At 39.7% G+C, this 18,819-nt stretch overlaps 1 protein-coding gene across 1 annotated transcript; it reads right to left on the minus strand.

The window, feature by feature from the left end:
• Positions 1–6,001: 6,001 nt before the first annotated feature.
• wdr1 (WD repeat domain 1) lies at positions 6,002–18,064 on the minus strand. The gene is made up of 15 exons (XM_085406007.1): positions 17,914–18,064; positions 16,334–16,455; positions 15,722–15,812; positions 13,119–13,266; positions 12,583–12,763; positions 11,490–11,567; positions 11,323–11,403; positions 10,668–10,901; positions 9,947–10,036; positions 9,239–9,393; positions 8,907–8,994; positions 8,670–8,780; positions 8,366–8,539; positions 8,047–8,191; positions 6,002–6,897 (listed from the first exon to the last, which is right to left on the minus strand). Exons 1-15 carry the CDS (start codon positions 17,927–17,929, stop codon positions 6,791–6,793), a joined length of 1,821 nt encoding a protein of 606 aa, XP_085262133.1. The 5' UTR covers positions 17,930–18,064; the 3' UTR covers positions 6,002–6,790.
• Positions 18,065–18,819: the final 755 nt, after the last annotated feature.

Raw genomic sequence — 18,819 nt, forward strand, 5'->3', positions numbered from 1 at the left:
ACAAAGCTGGACTGAAAGACAGCACAGAGGCACTAATCATGGCAGCACAAGAACAAGCTCTGAGCACAAGATCCATAGAGGCTGGGGTCTATCACACCAGGCAAGACCCCAGGTGCAGGCTGTGTAAAGATGCCCCAGAGACAATCCAGCACATAACAGCAGGGTGCAAGATGCTAGCAGGCAAGGCATACATGGAACGCCATAACCAAGTGGCCGGCATAGTGTACAGGAACATCTGTGCCGAGTATAACCTGGAAGTCCCGAGGTCAAAATGGGAGATGCCCCCAAGGGTGGTGGAGAATGACCGAGCTAAGATCCTGTGGGACTTCCAGATACAGACGGACAAAATGGTGGTGGCTAACCAACCGGACATAGTGGTGGTAGACAAACAGAAGAAGACGGCCGTAGTGATCGATGTAGCGGTTCCGAATGACAGCAATATCAGGAAGAAGGAACACGAGAAGCTGGAGAAATACCAAGGGCTCAGAGAAGAGCTCGAGAGGATGTGGAGGGTGAAGGTAATGGTGGTCCCCGTGGTAATCGGAGCACTAGGTGCGGTGACTCCCAAGCTAGGCGAGTGGCTCCAGCAGATCCTGGGAACAACATCGGAGATCTCTGTCCAGAAGAGCGCAGTCCTGGGAACAGCTAAGATGCTGCGCAGGACCCTCAAGCTCCCAGGCCTCTGGTAGAGGACCCGAGCTTGAAGGATAAACCGCCCGCAGGGGCGTGCTGGGTGTTTTTTTTAGGGGTGCAACGATATTCGTATCGATATTGAACCGTTCGATACAGTGCTTTCGGTTCGGTACGCATATGTATCGAACAATACAAAATTTGTAATTTATTTTATCAACTTTCCTTCTGACAATGCTGTCTGTGTTGAGCGCTCAGTGAATCTGCGTTCGACTGCTCCGCCTACGGTCGACAGTGCAGCCTAGGCGGAGTAGTCGAACGCAGATTCACTGAGCGCTCAACACAGACAGCATCGTCAGAAGGAAGAGCGCACGGCAAGCTAGCGAGACAGAAGTTAAGCTCCCCTTACAACATGGACCTCCCCCACTCTCATTCAGATCTGGCGTTTGGAATTATTTTGGTTTTCATGTGACGTATGACCCTGAAGGTAAGCGAGTCATGGACTAAAGTAAAACAGTATGTTGGATGTGCCATGCAATGCTCAATTACATGGGTGGGAACTAGTGTGTTAGCGCAGTTAGCTCGTTAACGTGTTGGCCGTCTAGCCCCATGCACGGGGCGATCGGCAGTAGCTCGTTAACGGAGATTTGCTGTGTTGTGGCGTTAAGGTCATTTCAACGAGATTAACCTGAAAGCACTAGTGGGAACACAACGAATATGACTGCACATTTACGCCGACATCATCCTAGTGCAAAGACAAGTGGAAGCAGACAAAAAAAAGCAAGCATGCTAGCCGAGTCATTTAGACAGCTGTTTAATATGCTGCTGAGAATATAGCCCAGAAGAAGCGGATAGTATAGCTTTTATTTTGGAAAGAGACATTTCTCTGTAATAAACTCTCTTTTCCAAAGATGAGTGAGTCCTCAATCAGATACAGGGCTCGCAATATCGCTAGCCCAACGTCCCGGGGCTAGCGATTTTTTCAGTCGGGCTACCAGAATCTATCTCTGCCCTGCCCGTCGGGCTTTTGTAGGAAGGAAAAATATATGTCAATGCTTTTGCATTCTTTCGGAAATGTAGCTGGGTAATTATGTCATTGGCATCGGTGAGCCACTGTCAATATGTGACATATTGAAATCGCGTTTGAATTTGCGCTTGTTTTTTTGCTTTCACTTTGCAATCGCGCGAACTGTGTATAGAGTAGGGCTGCCACGATTTGTCGACTAGTCACGATTACGTCGACTATCAAAATCGTCGACGACTGATTTAATAGTCGACGTGTCGTTTGAAGCTTTGTAAGATCGCAAAAGACGCAGGAATAATAGCAGGATTTAAGAGTGTAATAACGGACTGAAACAGAAGATGGCAGCACAGCATGTACAAGGATGCCAGCTGCCGTTAAACCCCGAAGAAGAAGAAGCAGCTGTGTCCCAGAATTCATAGCGCGGCCCAGCTTAGTTTCCAACAATGGCGGTAGCTAGTTACTCTTATTATTCTTTCTGGGTCACAAAATAAACGTTTAACATATTTTCAGGCGAGAATGTAGCTGTGTAAACCTCAAATATCGGCTCAGTTTATCAGGACACCACATATTTTCAAAAGCGCTCCGACGTTTTCGGAGACGTCTGTTACCCACTAGCTCGATAGCTAGCCGGGGGCTAGGTCACTAGCGCCGTGAGAACACCGGACTCCCGGCAAATTGTTTTCAAACCCACCGCCGTCTTTCGCGACTCAGGTTAAATATATATGAGTCACTTAGATAAATTAAAAATGTTGTTGTTTGGCTTTTTTTTTTTTTTTGTATTTTATTTGTTCCTGAGTAAATCGGTTTGGCTGAGATTAAAGTTATAGTTTTTACACAGCTGAATAAACGTCAAGCAGACAGCTGATTATCAGAAGTGTGAGATGCTGGAGAATATACTCCGGTGTCCTGTTATATTTTAGATAGCAAGGAGTTTATTAAACTTTACCGAAACAATCTGCAAATTTCATTAAAATTGAATAAACTATCATCTTGTCTTTATTTTTAGTTAGCACCTTAAAAGCTTAAAGCTGTAAGCTAATGATAGTTATATAAGAGCAGATGCTGCTGGTGCAATAAGCTGTAGTTTTACGTCCAGTGATGGTTGCTGCATTTTATTTTTGAAGGACTTTTTGTTTATTTTGGATGATGATGATGATCTGATTAGTCGACTAATCGCATAAATAATCGGTGACTAGTCGACTATCAAAATAATCGTTTGTGGCAGCCCTAGTATAGAGAGCGACAGCACTGATCTGTGAGTGATGATAATTTGTGCACCAATTCCTCTGACATCGTCTTATTAATTGTTAGCTTACTATGCAAACATGACAAGTGAAATCTCCCGCAGCAAGCTTAAACATGTGAGAGGTTGATCGCGCAGAGAATTGCTGAGCTTATGTGAGTGCATGTGTAAAAGCATTTCAGTTCTGCTGAGCCAAATAAGACAGGTCAGGGTGAAGAAGTGACAGCCAAAGAAAAGCTTACCACAAAACGGAAAAGTTATGACAAATCAGACTATAAGGCAAAAAGAAAGTGCAGCTTTATGGTTTCATGGACAAAAGAATTTCTGTGGCTGCGATATGATGAGCTAAATAACCAGGGCTGCACATAAGTGGTCCGCAGGTGCACATTCGCTGTCAAAATAAAAAACACGCACAAGGGTTAGGGTTAAATTTAAAAACTGTACTTTTGAGTTAAAATATATATTTATAATTTTAATAAATGACAAATTAAAAAGGCATGAACATTTTTTTTGTATCGAAAAAATATCGAACCGTGACACCAAAGTATCGAACCGAACCGTGAATTTTGTGTATCGTTGCACCCCTTATATATATATATATATATATATATATATATATATATATATATATATACTGCAATAATGTACAATAAAAATGACAGATATGGACATATTACAATAAAAAACAGCAGATAAATGGACTGGATCTTTTATTCATATACGGTATAGATAGATAGATTGTTGATCGTGCCAACAACACAAAGTTCATGTCCTAGCCTTGTTTTATCTCTGAGATCATTCTCTCTGGTGCTTTCTACTCCACTGACTTCACATAGTTACGACAGAAAATTGTTGCTACTACTACAATGTCACTGTCAACAAAGTATTTTTCCACAAGTGGGAAAAAACAGGAAAGTTCCCAAACGTTCCCCTGATAACAGCAGCATTCATTTTGTAAAAAGAAAAAATACATAAACAAGCGTAAGAGAGAGTAAACTCACCAGACCCTCTTAAGAATCTTTCTGTCCAGTGCCGGGGTTTCCCTGCAGATTCAGAGAGTAGCCATAGGCACATAATTAAAAAGTAATCATTATCACATGAGAGCCTGCTGGGTAACTTAATTTGCTGAAGCTGGACATGAAAAGAGAAAGAACACAGCTCAGACAGGAACTCAGTCAATCATTGGCCTGATAGCATTACATAATGTTACTGCTGGAAGAAAATAACAATTTAACAAGCGCTGACCTTTGAACATCTCTTTACATCAACAGCACTTTACATCATTTTTAATCAACACATTTCCCTGACTGTCCTTGTTTTTAATCTCATAGTATAGTATTTCACTTGCCTTTTTATTTGCCTTTCTCTAGCAGGTTGCTTCAAGAAGTCCAGCTGAGCTCCTTCTCACTCCAACACAAAACCTGTTTGAGTCAAGCTGTTTCTTTCTTCAACTGCTTTTTCTAAAGGACACCTTGCCGTGCGAGTACGCTGTGAACTTGGAAAATAGACAGATCTTTTTTGTGACCCCTATGTGCTAGAGAGACACGGGCCTACTTTACAGATGAGGATAGAATTATTAGCCCACCTATACATGTTTTCAAAGTATTTCCCAAGTGCCAAACATCCTAGTTTTATTTTTGATGGTTACATTGTTTAACTTTGTGCACAGAAACAAAATGATTCCACTAAAACTACAATGGTCAAAATTATTAGCCCAAATGATGTTAATCTTCATTTGTGTATCCTTTTTGCTGTTGTCAGGTGTTGTTTTCATGTCTCAAACACACCTCTAGAGTAACCCCAGTTCATTCTTCTTTGTCAAATCTCTCAAGCTTCTCCAGATTTGATGATCTTCTTACGTGGACCTTGCTCCTCAGTTCACCACACAGATTTATGTCAGTTTACTTTGGTCTTTAGTTCTTTACCAGAAGCGATATATGTTTAAGGTTTTGATGGAAGACAAAGCATACACTCACTCAGTTTTGCTGCTGACTACTTGAGGGTTTTCTTTCAAATATTTCACATATGCTTCTGCTTTCATGATTCCTTCCATCTTGACAAGATTCCCAGTTTCAGACACACTGAAGCATCCCCACAGTTCTTCTGCAAAAGTGCAATTTTTCTTAGCCTGCAACGTCACAGTCCATTCCTGTGCAGAGTTCTAGTGATTGTCTTAAGACTGCAAATACTGACCTGTCTAAGTCAATCACTGGTGTCTTGGCAGTTATTCTGGGATCTTTAGACACATCTTTCACTAGTTTTCTTCGCAGAGTCTTTGATATCTTACAGTTACTTCTGCCAGGCTTGTTCTGTACTGTGTGGCTCTCTTTCAATTTCTTGAAGATACTTCTCACTTCAGTTGTCATAACCGTGTTTATGCTTCGCTTTCCTGCTTTGTAAGCATCAATTCTTTTTCTCAAGTCTAAACTTTTTCCTTTGATTTTGGCACAATGCTTTCTCAAGTGCCAGCTCCCTGAAGTTATGCTGTGTGTAAATTGGAAGATATCCATCAGTTTAACTTGATTTTACAAGCTTTGACTATTACAAAGTAAAAGCACATCCTTTCAGTTGTTTGTGCTATGGCTCAATAAACAGTTTTCAGGGAGCTAGAATTTGCCTGGCATTATCTTTTTTTACTTTATTTTTTTTAAATGAAATAATCCATTGCACATTAAACAAAAATCTGTTCTAACTATTGCTATAATAATAATAATGTGCTTTTATTGATGCCATGAGGACCTCTAGGCAAGTACCATCAGCTTCTATTATACTAAAGAGGACTTTTTAATCAAACAGCTGAATAAATTATGTAAAATGATAGGGATGTGCAAATGGTACTACAGACCAGAGAGAAAATACGTTAGGAAACATTTCAATCACCTCTGCTTTGTTATATTTATGAAAAAAGAAAAAAAAGAGACTGGAAATTATTTGAATCATAAACACCCTTTAAAGAAGTTCATCGGCTCCGGTCACTCAGGAGGCCCCTCTTAGTAAACCTCTACAGTTCAATCTATTCATGTTCGCCATGAAGCTGTGCTGAAAATTCTCAGTTCAGTCTACAACTCCAGGTGTTTAAAAGGATTACTGCGTGACAAGAAACATGCATAAAAAGTTTTATTATTATTAACAATAATAATCATGAGTCTGTTCCACTTTGTAAGTGGATGCATAAAGACATAGAAAAAAAAAAATAAAAAAATTATGAGACAAGCAATGAGAGCCCAAACGCACAGCAACAACACAGGACCTTCAACTAAACAGGCAGCATCTTGATTGTACACATACTTCTCTCAGTTCCTATTATTGCTCCCCAGTCCAACAAGAAGAAATGTGAACCACAAAGTATGAAACCTAGGACAAAGCCAAAAGGCAAAGACTCACCCACCTTAAAACTTTGAAAATAAAGACTGACAGGCAGTTGCAGTTGGAACCAGTTACAGCTAATTTCAGGAATGTAACCAACGGGTTTTGTTTCCAACATACTTTTGTTCAATTTAAGAGAAGGAAAAAGAAAGAAAAAAAAAAAAAAAAAAAAAAAAAGGATTATGGTTCTTCCTTTAAGCCAGAAAGCATTGACCCCAACCACAGTTTATACCCATGGAATGATGAGCTCATTAATATTTTTTTGGGGTCCATCATGCTTAAAGTGCTGTAAAAGCACACATTGTTACACGTTTCCTCTCTGTAAGCTGAGGTTATTTGCATTAAACAGATCACATGTGGTACCTTTTTTACTGCTCAAAATCATTTACAAGTTTGGTGTTTATAGACAGCATTGAACACTTTTTAGACAAGGAAAATACAGAAGAGAAAAAAGAAAAGGGAAAAAAAGAATTAAATTCAACAGTAGTCCTTGTCCCTGGAGATGTGGATGTTTGTCTGCTTGAAGCTCAGTATGTAATAGTCCACTGCTTGACACTGGCGTCGTGGGAGGTGGTGACCAGAGTGTGAGCATCTATCCAAGCCAGGCCGCTAACGTGGTGCAATCGGTGAGCGTCTGCAACAAAGACATCACAGCAATTTAAAAAAAAAAAAAAAAGCCATCTTCAACTAAAAGAACCTGGGTTTAATAAAAGTTTAGTTTGTTTAACATCCCATACTGACTGAGATGTGAGTTACAACTCTTTAAGAAATCAAGCCTGGTTTTGCTCCTAAATTTTAAGAAGCAGATTCAACAAACTGAGTTTATAAACTTTGTAACAGTTTAGGACCATTTAATTTATTTTTACCCTCTTTTCAATGATTGCTCAGTAAACATTTAATATTAAAAAGCTTATTCCTTATTGAAAATAAGAAAAATAATGGTAACAGTCCCACTGTGTAACTGCATCCAGATTCAAACCCTAATTGCAGATCCAGTTCAGAGTCAATGCTATCTACGATGACCAGATGTCTCTTTGTGGGACTGCACAGCATTTTTATTCCTTCTCCTCATCACACATTTTCACTGGTTATGCAGGACATGCACTTTTTTTTTTAAAGTCTGTATTGTCTCAACGTATAAGAAGTAAAGACACCAAAAAGGCACAAGCAGTTTGTTGATAATCATCATGAAAGCTACCATAAAGAAAATGAAGTGTCTGTATATTCTGACAAGTAGTTTGTCTTTTTTGATGGATATTTTTCAGTTTTAATCTCCAAATGTGACAGGCATTTTCCATCACTGTGACTGATTACAACAGATCATTGATCAATGTGCTATGCGTCTGATTTAAACACCGATTACTACAGTAACACACAGAAAGTAGAGTTTGCAGAAAATGTGACAGAAGCCACTCAAACCATTCATTTATCTGAAGAACGTATACATGTAGAAATCACTTATTCAACAGCGAAATATTTTCGAGAATAAAATTTCCTCTGACAGTTCCCAGGAAAGTTGTTTTGGGGTTACTTAACAGCATTTGGTTTTCTAACAGCTTTTGCTGTGCCCGGCGTAAAAATCAGACCACAGCTGTAATCGTTTTTGACGGTTTTGAAAACTATGCAGGTTTGTTCAGCTGAACTGTAATCAGATGCAGTTTCTTCATGGTTCCGTGAAATGAGCCAACAGTAAATGTATAAATTTAGCTTAGCTATAGTTACTCCTAGTCTTTTTTAAAAACACGCTTAGATGTGTTGAGTGTGGATTGCTTGCGAGACAGACCTGGGATTTTGAGCCGCTGGTCTGGATCGCTAACTGTCCAGACGTAGACCAGCATGTCCATCCCACCAGTCGCAAAGTGCTCGTTATCAGGTGACCAGGCCAAAGTCACAGGTTTGGCATGGTGTCCATAAAACTCATTTTTAACCTGATGGGGGGGGGGGGGGAAAAAAAAAAAAAAAAAAAAAAAAAAAAAAAAAAAAAAAAAGGCAACCATAAAACAGTAATTAGTATTTAAAAAAAAAACCAAAAAAAAAAAAAAAAAACCCACGTAACAGGCAGCAAACAGAAGACAGGATCATTAAGAAAGGCAAATATTTACCGAATAGCCGTCTGCCACGTTAAAGACCGTGATAACCTTCTTGTCATCAATGGCAGCCAGATAGGCGCCATCATTCGAATAGGCCATGTCTGTAATGGGCCCTTTGACCTCAAGAGCTTTCCCCTCATCTTTCAGAGTGTTGCCCTGAACTGAGTACAGATGAACTTTTCCATCCTAAGAAGAAAGAAAATGAATCCAGAGTCCAACCAAGCTTTTCTGTGATAGCTATAGTGTTTTTATTACATGGAACCAACAAACATTGAACAAATGTAAACATGTGGTGAGATTATCTGTGTCCACTTACTGCTCCGCCCACTGCAGCAGTGGTGCCGCCAGGATGCAAAGCTCCAACCTCTGCTTCATAGCCAAGATTGTCCAATGTGAAGACTTTCTTCTTATCCTTCACAAGGACAATCTACAAAGAGCCATGAATAACAATGCAGTCATTATTCCCCAAACAAAAAAAATCACCAACCTTGCAAGTGCAAGAATGACTGGATCTGATTTATGCAAGCAGTAATGACTGAAGCAAAGACATTACCTGCCCAATGCACACAGCCAATGACAGCCCACCTGCCCCTACGGACACACTTTTAGGCTGGAAATCCATCTTCACCACATCAGAGGCACTAGAAACCAACAAAGAGGTTATTTATGTGAGGAGAGGAAGAACAACAACAACCCTCTTCCTACTATGAACAATTGAACTGTAAGCATGCATTTAAAAAAAAAAAGAAAAAGAAAAAAAAAAAAGGTACTTTTAGCCTTCAACCCTGTCCTTCACCTTATCAAGGACAAACTTCTGTTTAATAGACCAAATGTAAAATGATTAATAAAATGGCTTATTCATAAAGCCACATCATGGCCCCTCACCTGTACTCCTTCTTGCTGATGCTGGTGTAGCGCAGTGTATCATCCATGCTACAAGTCACCAACTCATTAGCTTCATCAGTCACGATCTTGCTAACCTGGTTGCTGTGACCTTTTCCTGAGAAGCAGTCGTTCTCTCCAGTTTCTGCATCCCAGTAATGTGAGGGATACGTTAAGGAACGTTATCTATGTCTGCAGTTATTCTATGCAAATATGAAAGTCTGAGAAATGCCTGCAAAAAACAAAACTGAAAAGTTGTTTTGTAACTTGCGTCACTATTCAAATAACAAAGCTCTCTAAAGAGTTATTCAATAGTGGTAGATGGGCCATATTTTTTATTTATGGCTTTTTTTAAGCAAGCTATTAGAAAGTTCTGCTGCTTCAGGTTGTAAAAAATGTAATTGTTCAATTTAAAAAGCTCAAATTTTTAACATTTTGATTTTTAAATTTTGATTAAAACTCAGCTCCTGCACAATGTGAATCAAATCTACATTGATAGAAATTAATTAAATTTGATGAATGAAAAAAGGGCATGTTACATTATCACTACAAGTGTGTAATGACCTTGTGTTAAACAGAAAAACATCAAACCTCTTTTATATTGAAAACAATTGGGCAAGATTGAGCTTACATGCAGGACAGGACGCCTACGCATGTCCCACTGAGTAACCTTTACAGTCATTAGCGACAATCAGTAAGTGTTGAAAGGATATTTATGTGTCCGTCGTGACTCCCCGAGTAGATGTACGGCCGCCCTTCATTTTTGTGAACAGTAACACACTGGATGGACTTGGTATGACCCTGTAGAAAGAATAAGCACACATTTGAATATATGGAAAGGTACACAAGACATTAACACTACAGTATTGCATCCCCACACAAATGAAAGACAGCACAGAGAACTGAAAACATTCATCTTTGTAATAGCCACAGTGCATATTTAGATGCTTCTGTGAGAAGTTTATGTAATGACTTATTTTCCTGTCTTACCTACTGAACACCACAAGTGTATGATGGATACATCAGGAAGATGTGTCACAAGACACTTCTAGCCTCCTCACACAGACACCCTCCACGTGTAAATGTTGAGCACACTGCTCTTTCATCACTAAAAACTAATCTTCCCATTTGAAAACAAAAAAAATTTGTATGAAAACAAGCAACTCAGTAAAGCAGGATCTGCAGTGTGCATTTGCACTCTTAGGCATGCAGTTTGAACCATCGCTATGCAAATATTGATGGCGATTTACATTTAACAGATGCCAAGTTTGGTTTTCAAACACTGTAGAAAATGTTTCTACTATGACACTTTAATTTCCATTGTATTTCAGAAGCTCAAACACAGTTAAAAAACTAACAAAACTGCCATTATTATCATTATCAAATCAGTGATTCTATCCAGAAATAGCATCCTTTAATTCTTGGGGCTGACCTTGATTGTGCGTATGGGCCGGTTGGGGTTGTTCTTGTCCAAGTAGTTGATGTATCCTGACAAGGAGATGCTGAGGAGGTGGTCTTTCTGCCACAGGCACCCCAGCTGCTGGTCTGTCACGTCGGAGCCCAGGTTGAAGGTGGTGACAGCCGTGGTTGCACCGACATCCCAGAGCTTCACGGTCTTGTCCCCTGAGGCAGAGATCAGTTGAGAGCTGTCAGGGCTCCAGCTGACCTGTGGGCGAAAAAAAACCCCAGAAACGTAGTATGTCAGAATGCATGTGAGCAAAGACAGAAATTTTGTAAGCACCGTTTGTGCAACCTATGAATGGGCATTAAACAATAGAAGAAAACACACCAACACTACGTGGAAAAGAAATCAAAGAAAAATGAGAAAAGATTAGTAACTCGAGGACAGAAGGGTTTATAGCATGCATAATTCCTATTGGCACATAATTCCTCTAGGCAGACTGCCAAATCTGATTATAGTTGGCTCTCCGGAACAACAAAAGCCATTCATTTAACAAAGTGACTGTAAGTTAACACTGTAGCAAAGAGGTAAAACACTAGGATTGATCCTTTAAACAAGGCAGACTGTTAATGTACCTATCCATATTATTCACTGGAGTTTGGTTTTTAACCTAAAAAAGACTTACAGCATAGATTCCTCCTTTGTGAGCCTTCTCTCCACCAAGGGAGCCAACACGTTCACCAGTTGTTCCATCATAGATTAAAATCTGTGGATATTTAATAAAAACAATTAGGTACACATTTTGCTTAAAGTCATTTTAATTTTAAGTTTCACATGATAACGGACACTTACCTGACCATCAGCACCCGCTGTAACAAACCGACTTCCATCTGGAGAGAAACGAATGCAGTTGACGAACTGGCTGTGGTCCTTTGGGTGGAAAAAAATTAAAAAGAAATCAACATAGAAGTTAGCTTTATGGATCAAATGAGTGTTTGATTTTGACACATAATATTTGGTCTTGTGCATAAATGGAAACCAAACATTGAAAGTAGATCCAGTATTTTCAATAGTCATAGTGTAGATTTAACATAGTCTCAAACAAGTGAGGAAGGAAGAAGCAAAAAATAAATAAATTAAAAAAAAAAAAAAAAAAAAAAAAAGACTGCTTAGTCATCTTCATGACCGACAGAAACTCAGTCCTTCCTCAATTGAGACCATCATGACCGACCAATATGCAGGCTTAAAGAAAACAAATGTTTCCTTGATTTTCCTTTAAGCATGTGTTATAGGCAAATTTGAGAATTTAAATTTACCTATGACACAAATAGCACAAGGTTCATGTGGAGAGCAAAGACATGGGATCAATAGCTGTGATTACAATTCTTGTTTGTTTTAATTTAATAACACCCCACTAATAAGCCAATAATGCAATTCTTAAAGGGAATACAAGGTGTAATTTACTTTAAAATTTAACAAATATATCCACCGTTTTATGTACCTTGACCAACTGGATTTTATATTAACTTCAAATAAATTAGTCTGCAGTACACTTTGTGCCTGGTTGTAGGAAGCAGCTCACACTCTCGAAGAATTTATGGGGATGTGGATTATGTAATATGGAAACAGGCAAACAAGGCCACATTGTCAAAACCCAACAGAGTGTGGCAGATTTGAGATGGCCAACAGATATTAAAGCCAGAGAAAGTTGGAAAGCTGCAATGCTTTGTTACCAGTGCATGTCAAAGACAACATTTAGCCATTGGCTGTTCTGACCACTTTAATCCAGCACATGTCAGCAGATCATCTTTTCTCTAAGACTTGTCCAGCAAAACAACAGCCAAGAAAAAAAAAGAAAAAACAAACAATCCAGCTTAGCTCTAATCACTCTGGAACAAACACCTCTTTACTAAAGCTCCTCAAATTGCCAACAAATGCAACTCACCCGTAATGTGAACTTGAACTTGAAGGGAGGTCCCTCAAAGAAGGAGGCACAGGTGTCGTCACTGGCAGTGGCAAGGCGGTAAGGGCGCTTCTGCCTTATGTCTACACTGTTAATTAATTTTGAGTGGCCAGAAACCTCTCCCACTGATGAGCCAGAGTCCCACAGGAACACTGCCCCAAACCTACAATGACAAGTGAACACCGATACAGTTGATCCAGGTTTGAATTAGAGGAAGAAAGATACGTGCTAGAAGGTTTCGATTTCCTGCACAATAGTGATGCAAACAGTTCTTTTTATAATAAAAACAATAAATAAATAACATTGGTCCTGCAAGTGCACAAACATATCACCTTGATATCTAAAGCAAACAGTGAGTTTGTGCCACGTGGGAATAAATCAGTGTGAACGCTGTAAGAGAAGTTTCTCATGAGACAGTTACCATGGTTGATTTTAAACTACGAATCAATTTGTAGCCAGTGTAGCGCCAAAAGAAAAAAAGAAAAATAAAAAAAAAATAAAAAAATCCTGACACTCACTTCTCTCGTCCGTCCCCAACAACAGCAAGCCTCTTGCTGTCCTCGGTCCATGCAATGTCCTTCACCTTCCCTGAAATCGGGGTGTACTCATACTTGAGCATGTGTTCCTTCTGGGTGGTGTCCCAGATACGGATCTTTCCTGATGCATCTAACGGATATAAAAGCAACATGATTACATAGCAGTCACATTATTGTGGCAACTATGAGAATACACAGTTTTACCAGGATTTTTGCAGTGGCTACTGATAAAATGTGACTTGACCTTCATTATGGTCCAAATTCTACACAAAATCTGACAAATCCATTTAAAAACATATTTTAATTTAGCACAACTTCTTAAGTAATAACTCACAATGCAAGCTGGAAAAAGTAAATAAAAGTCAATTAACATCATCAAAACCTACTTGGACTCAGATATTTCAGTTAAAGCCTTGTCCCTAAATGTCCACAAATCACAATCTACTCTTCCTAGGAAAAACTGGTTCACGTGCATTGTGCCGTAACAGCAATTTTCATAGGAACTTAGCAAGGAGCATTACAAAAGTGCATGAAATTAGAGGAGATATGCACAATCTGCAGTTTGACAGGATATCAGGATTGTTGCTAGACTGTTGGGAGTGAAGATTCTAGAAAGACTACAATATTCATTCAATAAAGTGTAAAAGAACCCAAGGGCAAGGGCAGAACACCATTACAAGAAACAACAAACCACACAAAGCTTACAGTGGGGCAAAAAAGTATTTAGTCAGCCACCGATTGTGCAAGTTCCCCCACTTAAAATGATGACAGAGGTCAGTAATTTGCACCAGAGGTACACTTCAACTGTGAGAGACAGAATGTGAAAAAAGAATCCATGAATCCACATGGTAGGATTTGTAAAGAATTTATTCGTAAATCAGGGTGGAAAATAAGTATTTGGTCACCTCAAACAAGGAAAATCTCTGGCTCTCACAGACCTGTAACGTCTTCTGTAAGAAGCTTTTCTGTCCCCCACTCGTTACCTGTATGAATGGCACCTGTTTGAACTCATCATCTGTATAAAAGACACCTGTCCACAGCCTCAAACAGTCAGACTCCAAACTCCGCCATGGCCAAGACCAAAGAGCTTTCGAAGGACACCAGGAAAAGTATTGTAGACCTGCACCAGACTGGGAAGAGTGAATCTACAATAGGCAAGCAGCTTGGTGTGAAAAAAATCAACTGTGGGAGCAATCATCAGAAAATGGAAGACATACAAGACCAATGATAATCTCCCTCGATCTGGGGCTCCACGCAAGATCTCATCCCGTGGGGTCAAAATGATCATGAGAACGGTGAGCAAAGATCCCAGAACCACACGGGGGGACCTGGTGAATGACCTGCAGAGAGCTGGGACCAAAGTAACAAAGGTCACCATCAGTAACACACTACAACGGCAGGGAATCAAATCCCGCAGTGCCAGACGTGTTCCGCTGCTGAAGCCAGTGCATGTCCAGGCCCGTCTGAAGTTTGCCAGAGAGCACATGGATGATACAGCAGAGGATTGGGAGAATGTCATGTGGTCAGATGAAACCAAAGTAGAACTTTTTGGTATAAACTCAACTCGTCGTGTTTGGAGGAAGAAGAATACTGAGTTGCATCCCAAGAACACCATACCTACTGTGAAGCATGGGGGTGGAAACATCATGCTATGGGGCTGTTTTTCTGCCAAGGGGACAGGACGACTGATCCGTGTTAAGGACAGAATGAATGGGGCCATGTATCGTGAGATTTTGAGCCAAAACCTCCTTCCATCAGTGAGAACTTTGAAGATGAAACGAGGCTGGGTCTTCCAACATGACAATGATCCAAAACACACCGCCCGGGCAACAAAGGAGTGGCTCCGTAAGAAGCATTTGAAAGTCCTGGAGTGGCCTAGCCAGTCTCCAGACCTCAACCCCATAGAAAATCTGTGGCGGGAGTTGAAAGTCCGTGTTGCTCGGCGACAGCCCCAAAACATCACTGCTCTCGAGAAGATCTGCATGGAGGAATGGGCCAAAATACCAGCTACTGTGTGTGCAAACCTGGTAAAGACCTATAGTAAACGTTTGACCTCTGTTATTGCCAACAAAGGTTATGTTACAAAGTATTGAGTTGTATTTTTGTTATTGACCAAATACTTATTTTCCACCCTGATTTACGAATAAATTCTTTACAAATCCTACCATGTGGATTCATGGATTTTTTTTTCACATTCTGTCTCTCACAGTTGAAGTGTACCTCTGGTGCAAATTACTGACCTCTGTCATCATTTTAGGTGGGGGAACTTGCACAATCGGTGGCTGACTAAATACTTTTTTGCCCCACTGTAGATGTTCAGTAACACTACTGGGATAACATTTTGATGCCAAAAAGACAAATTGAGCTTGTTTGCAAAAATGGTCCAAGCCCCGAGTCGGCAGAAGGAGTCCAGTTTTTTTCTGCATGCACTGCGAGTGGTTACTGAGTGTCAGAAGCACAGCAGTTTGTTTTTTGTTTACTCTAATGGTGTTCATCCCCAATTATGTTTTAGATAAAAATCAGTAAATTCCAGTAGGTTTACAAACTCTTTCTTGCAAATGTTCAAATGTATTTTTCTCTTTTACCTCCAGATGCAATGTAGAATCCACTGGGTGCATACTTCGCAACAGTAACTTGATGGGCATGCTCAGTGTAAATGTCTGCAATAGCTGGGTTCTTAAAAAAAACGAAAAAAAAAAACAACACAAAAATGGAAAGATTAGCTAGATTAGCTCAGAAATTGCAAATAAATGATGAGCATTTTTCCAATTGGTCACTTAAACCCAAACATCTAATCAACAATTAGTGTTGGCAAAGAAAAAATAAATTTTGGTAAACACTGGTAAACCACAAGCTGAAATCCTTTCCTGAGCTACTTCTAGATTAGGTGCTAACTGACAGCATTATGCTAACAGTAATTGTGCCAGCATGCAACTCAGATTTCAGAGAATATCAAGGGCACAATACTGAACACGCCCAAAAATACTGGGTGTAGCAGGAGGGCAACAAACAAAACCACCCACTAGTAGAGTGAAATGCTGTCTTTGATGTGGCTGCTAGCTTTTGATGCTGTACATTTTATGTGGTCATTACTCTCATTCAGTAGATTCTGTCATAGCCAGTAGATTTGTAAATACAAATGAATAAAATAATCAGCATCATGTTGATACAACTTTAAGACTTTTTTTTTTAATTACTTCAATGTTCCTGATGATGACACATTTCCCATTGGTGTAGAGGAAGTTGTTGCCTTTGGGATCACCACCGATCACTTTTGCAACTCCCCTCTCCATCTGTGGGAGACTGGCAAACACACGTTCTGAAAAAAGTGAAAATAATAAAATCAAAGATGTGGAAAACATCAATGCACTGCAGACAGGGTTAAACACAAATAGAAAAAGTGTTTCACTGCATATCCTTTATCTGCTGGGAATAAAATCTGCCATTTCAGATAGCAGATTTTATTATTAACAGAAGTGTTCTATATCAACCAGTCGTTCATTAGTCATCCATAGGACTTAAAGTGGAGCTGGTTTCAGGTACCTTACTGATTATCACAGACACTTTGAGCACACGGCCAAGTCTATTCCTATTGTTCTACCAAGCAGTTTCACCCTCCTTATTAAATTCCCTGAACGCAAAGCGTTTTACACTTCAACCTTTAAGGAGTAACAAAAATAAAACATAACTAGATTAAGTTCTTCAGTGCACTTCCTCAAAATTTGGGCCATCATTTTTGACGCCAACTATGTTAGAAAACCAGTAAAAGACAAGTCTGGATTTGTTGCTGATCATTACATGGGTGAATTTTCTACTTTGTAAATTACTAAAGAAAAAAAAATACAAGTAACTGCTTGTAATTGAAGTATTTGCTTTTGTTTAGTTACACATTTTTTAAGTACAGAGTATCCATTTAGTAAGGTTTATGTTGATGAGTCTTGTTTTATTATTATAATAATAATAATAATAATAATAATAATAATAATACCGATTTTTATATAATTGCACAAATTATACAGCAATTTCAAATATTAGTATTTAAAATGTTTTATTATAGTTATATTATAAATTTACCAACACTTTGCTTGCCATAATTTTTACATACCATTGTAATAAACTAAACGAGATATACACTCAGGTCAAAATGCACTAGCACACTTTTGCTTGCTCATAATGGTTTTTGAATACATCACGAGTCAATCCTGCCTTATGCAGTAACTACACGGTTGTAACTTGAATGTGCCTTGAAAGACCAAAAATAAATAAATAAATCACTGCCATGTTTTCGCCATTTATATTTCCGACTGATTCAATGAGAAAAAAAATGTAGCGTTAAATATGTTAGGACATTCGACCAGCGACAAATGTGTACTTCAGTACTTCCTCGGTGCTTCACTGGCAGACAGCCTCTGTGTGGACATGTCATAACAAAGCAATGGGAGCACAACTATTTCCTGACTTGAGGCTAGCAACCTAGCTAACTAAAAAGCCACTGCCTGTGGCATGAAGCGGCTGCACTGAGTGCCAAAACATCTGCACAACACTCCGAGCTATCCAAACACAGGTGTGTACTACACCTGCCAGAATCGTTGCATGAGCGAAGCTTTTTTTGGTCTTTCTTGTGTGGGGTGAAGTGTCAAAATTACGCAGCTATGGGCGAGGCTAGCTAGCTGCTACCTGGATGACTAGCAGATCTGCCGACTAGTGTCACGCGAAGTAAGAGCCTTGTTCCTGTTTTTCCCGCCCTGCTGCTGACACAGAAATGAGACAGACTTACTCAGTTCATACGGCATTTTTTCTCCGCTGCCTCTGGCTTGGCTTTTCTCTTCCAGATGAATGAAACAGTGAAGACAGAAAAGCGCCCGTGGCTTTGCACTACCCTCCCTGATACACAAACACGGAAGCGGGTGCAGCTCTCGCTCTGCCTGGCTTTGCCCATATATAGTAAACTCAGATACCACGCTGAGGCTGTCAGCCAGTAACCGTGCGCTCGAGCTTTGGGGATAAATTTTACCTAAATATGGTCTCTCAGGTTCCAGGGCCAAACTAAAGCCATTCCAAAGCTTCACTAATCAAAATGGCCAGGTTTGCCTCATTTTGAGGCATATCATGTGCTACAGCCAGGTCACAGAGTCTTTTTTAATTTTTAAAAAGATAAACATATAGAAACAACATTTCTAATTCCTCAAAGAATGTTACCCTGTTAGTAAATATATATAATCCAGGAATCTATTTCTAGATGAATGTGTCATCTAGAAATAGAGTTAAAACTAAAATAAGGAGGTGAGTTTTGCGCAATCATTTGATTGCCTGAGAGGCCTGACTCAGGGTAGTAAAGCTCGCTGTCTGAGACGCACTCCTTTGGGCGCCGTGGATTTGTGATAGCATGAGTAACCAAATGAATTGCCCGGAAAGGTAAATGAAGAAAATCTATCTACAGTCACTTGTAACCTGTCCCTTATCTGTAATTCCATAGTGGTGATGTTATAAGCCTGTGCTTATTATTTGCATGAGTGTAGGCACTCACTTGCTTGGAATAGGACTGGGAATCCCCTGACCTATTTATGATGGGTCCATTTGAGAGTGTGGACCTCTGCAGGCTGGGAGGTCAGTTCCATAATCATAATTGTGCAAATTCTCATGACCATTGATCAACAACCACTGACCAAAACCCACTGATCAA

This window comes from Rhamphochromis longiceps, linkage group LG5, assembly GCF_057381845.1.
Source record: "Rhamphochromis longiceps isolate RC_006_pf linkage group LG5, R_longiceps_female_GT1.1, whole genome shotgun sequence".
Lineage (NCBI taxonomy): Eukaryota > Metazoa > Chordata > Actinopteri > Cichliformes > Cichlidae > Rhamphochromis > Rhamphochromis longiceps.

Coding starts and splice junctions, on each gene's coding strand:
- wdr1 (XM_085406007.1), bottom strand. Junction 9,394..9,946: donor GTCACGACGGACACATAAAT/ATCCTTTCAACA, acceptor TATCCCTCACAT/TACTGGGATGCAGAAACTGG. Junction 8,995..9,238: donor ATCAGCAAGAAGGAGTACAG/GTGAGGGGCCAT, acceptor GTTGGTTTCTAG/TGCCTCTGATGTGGTGAAGA.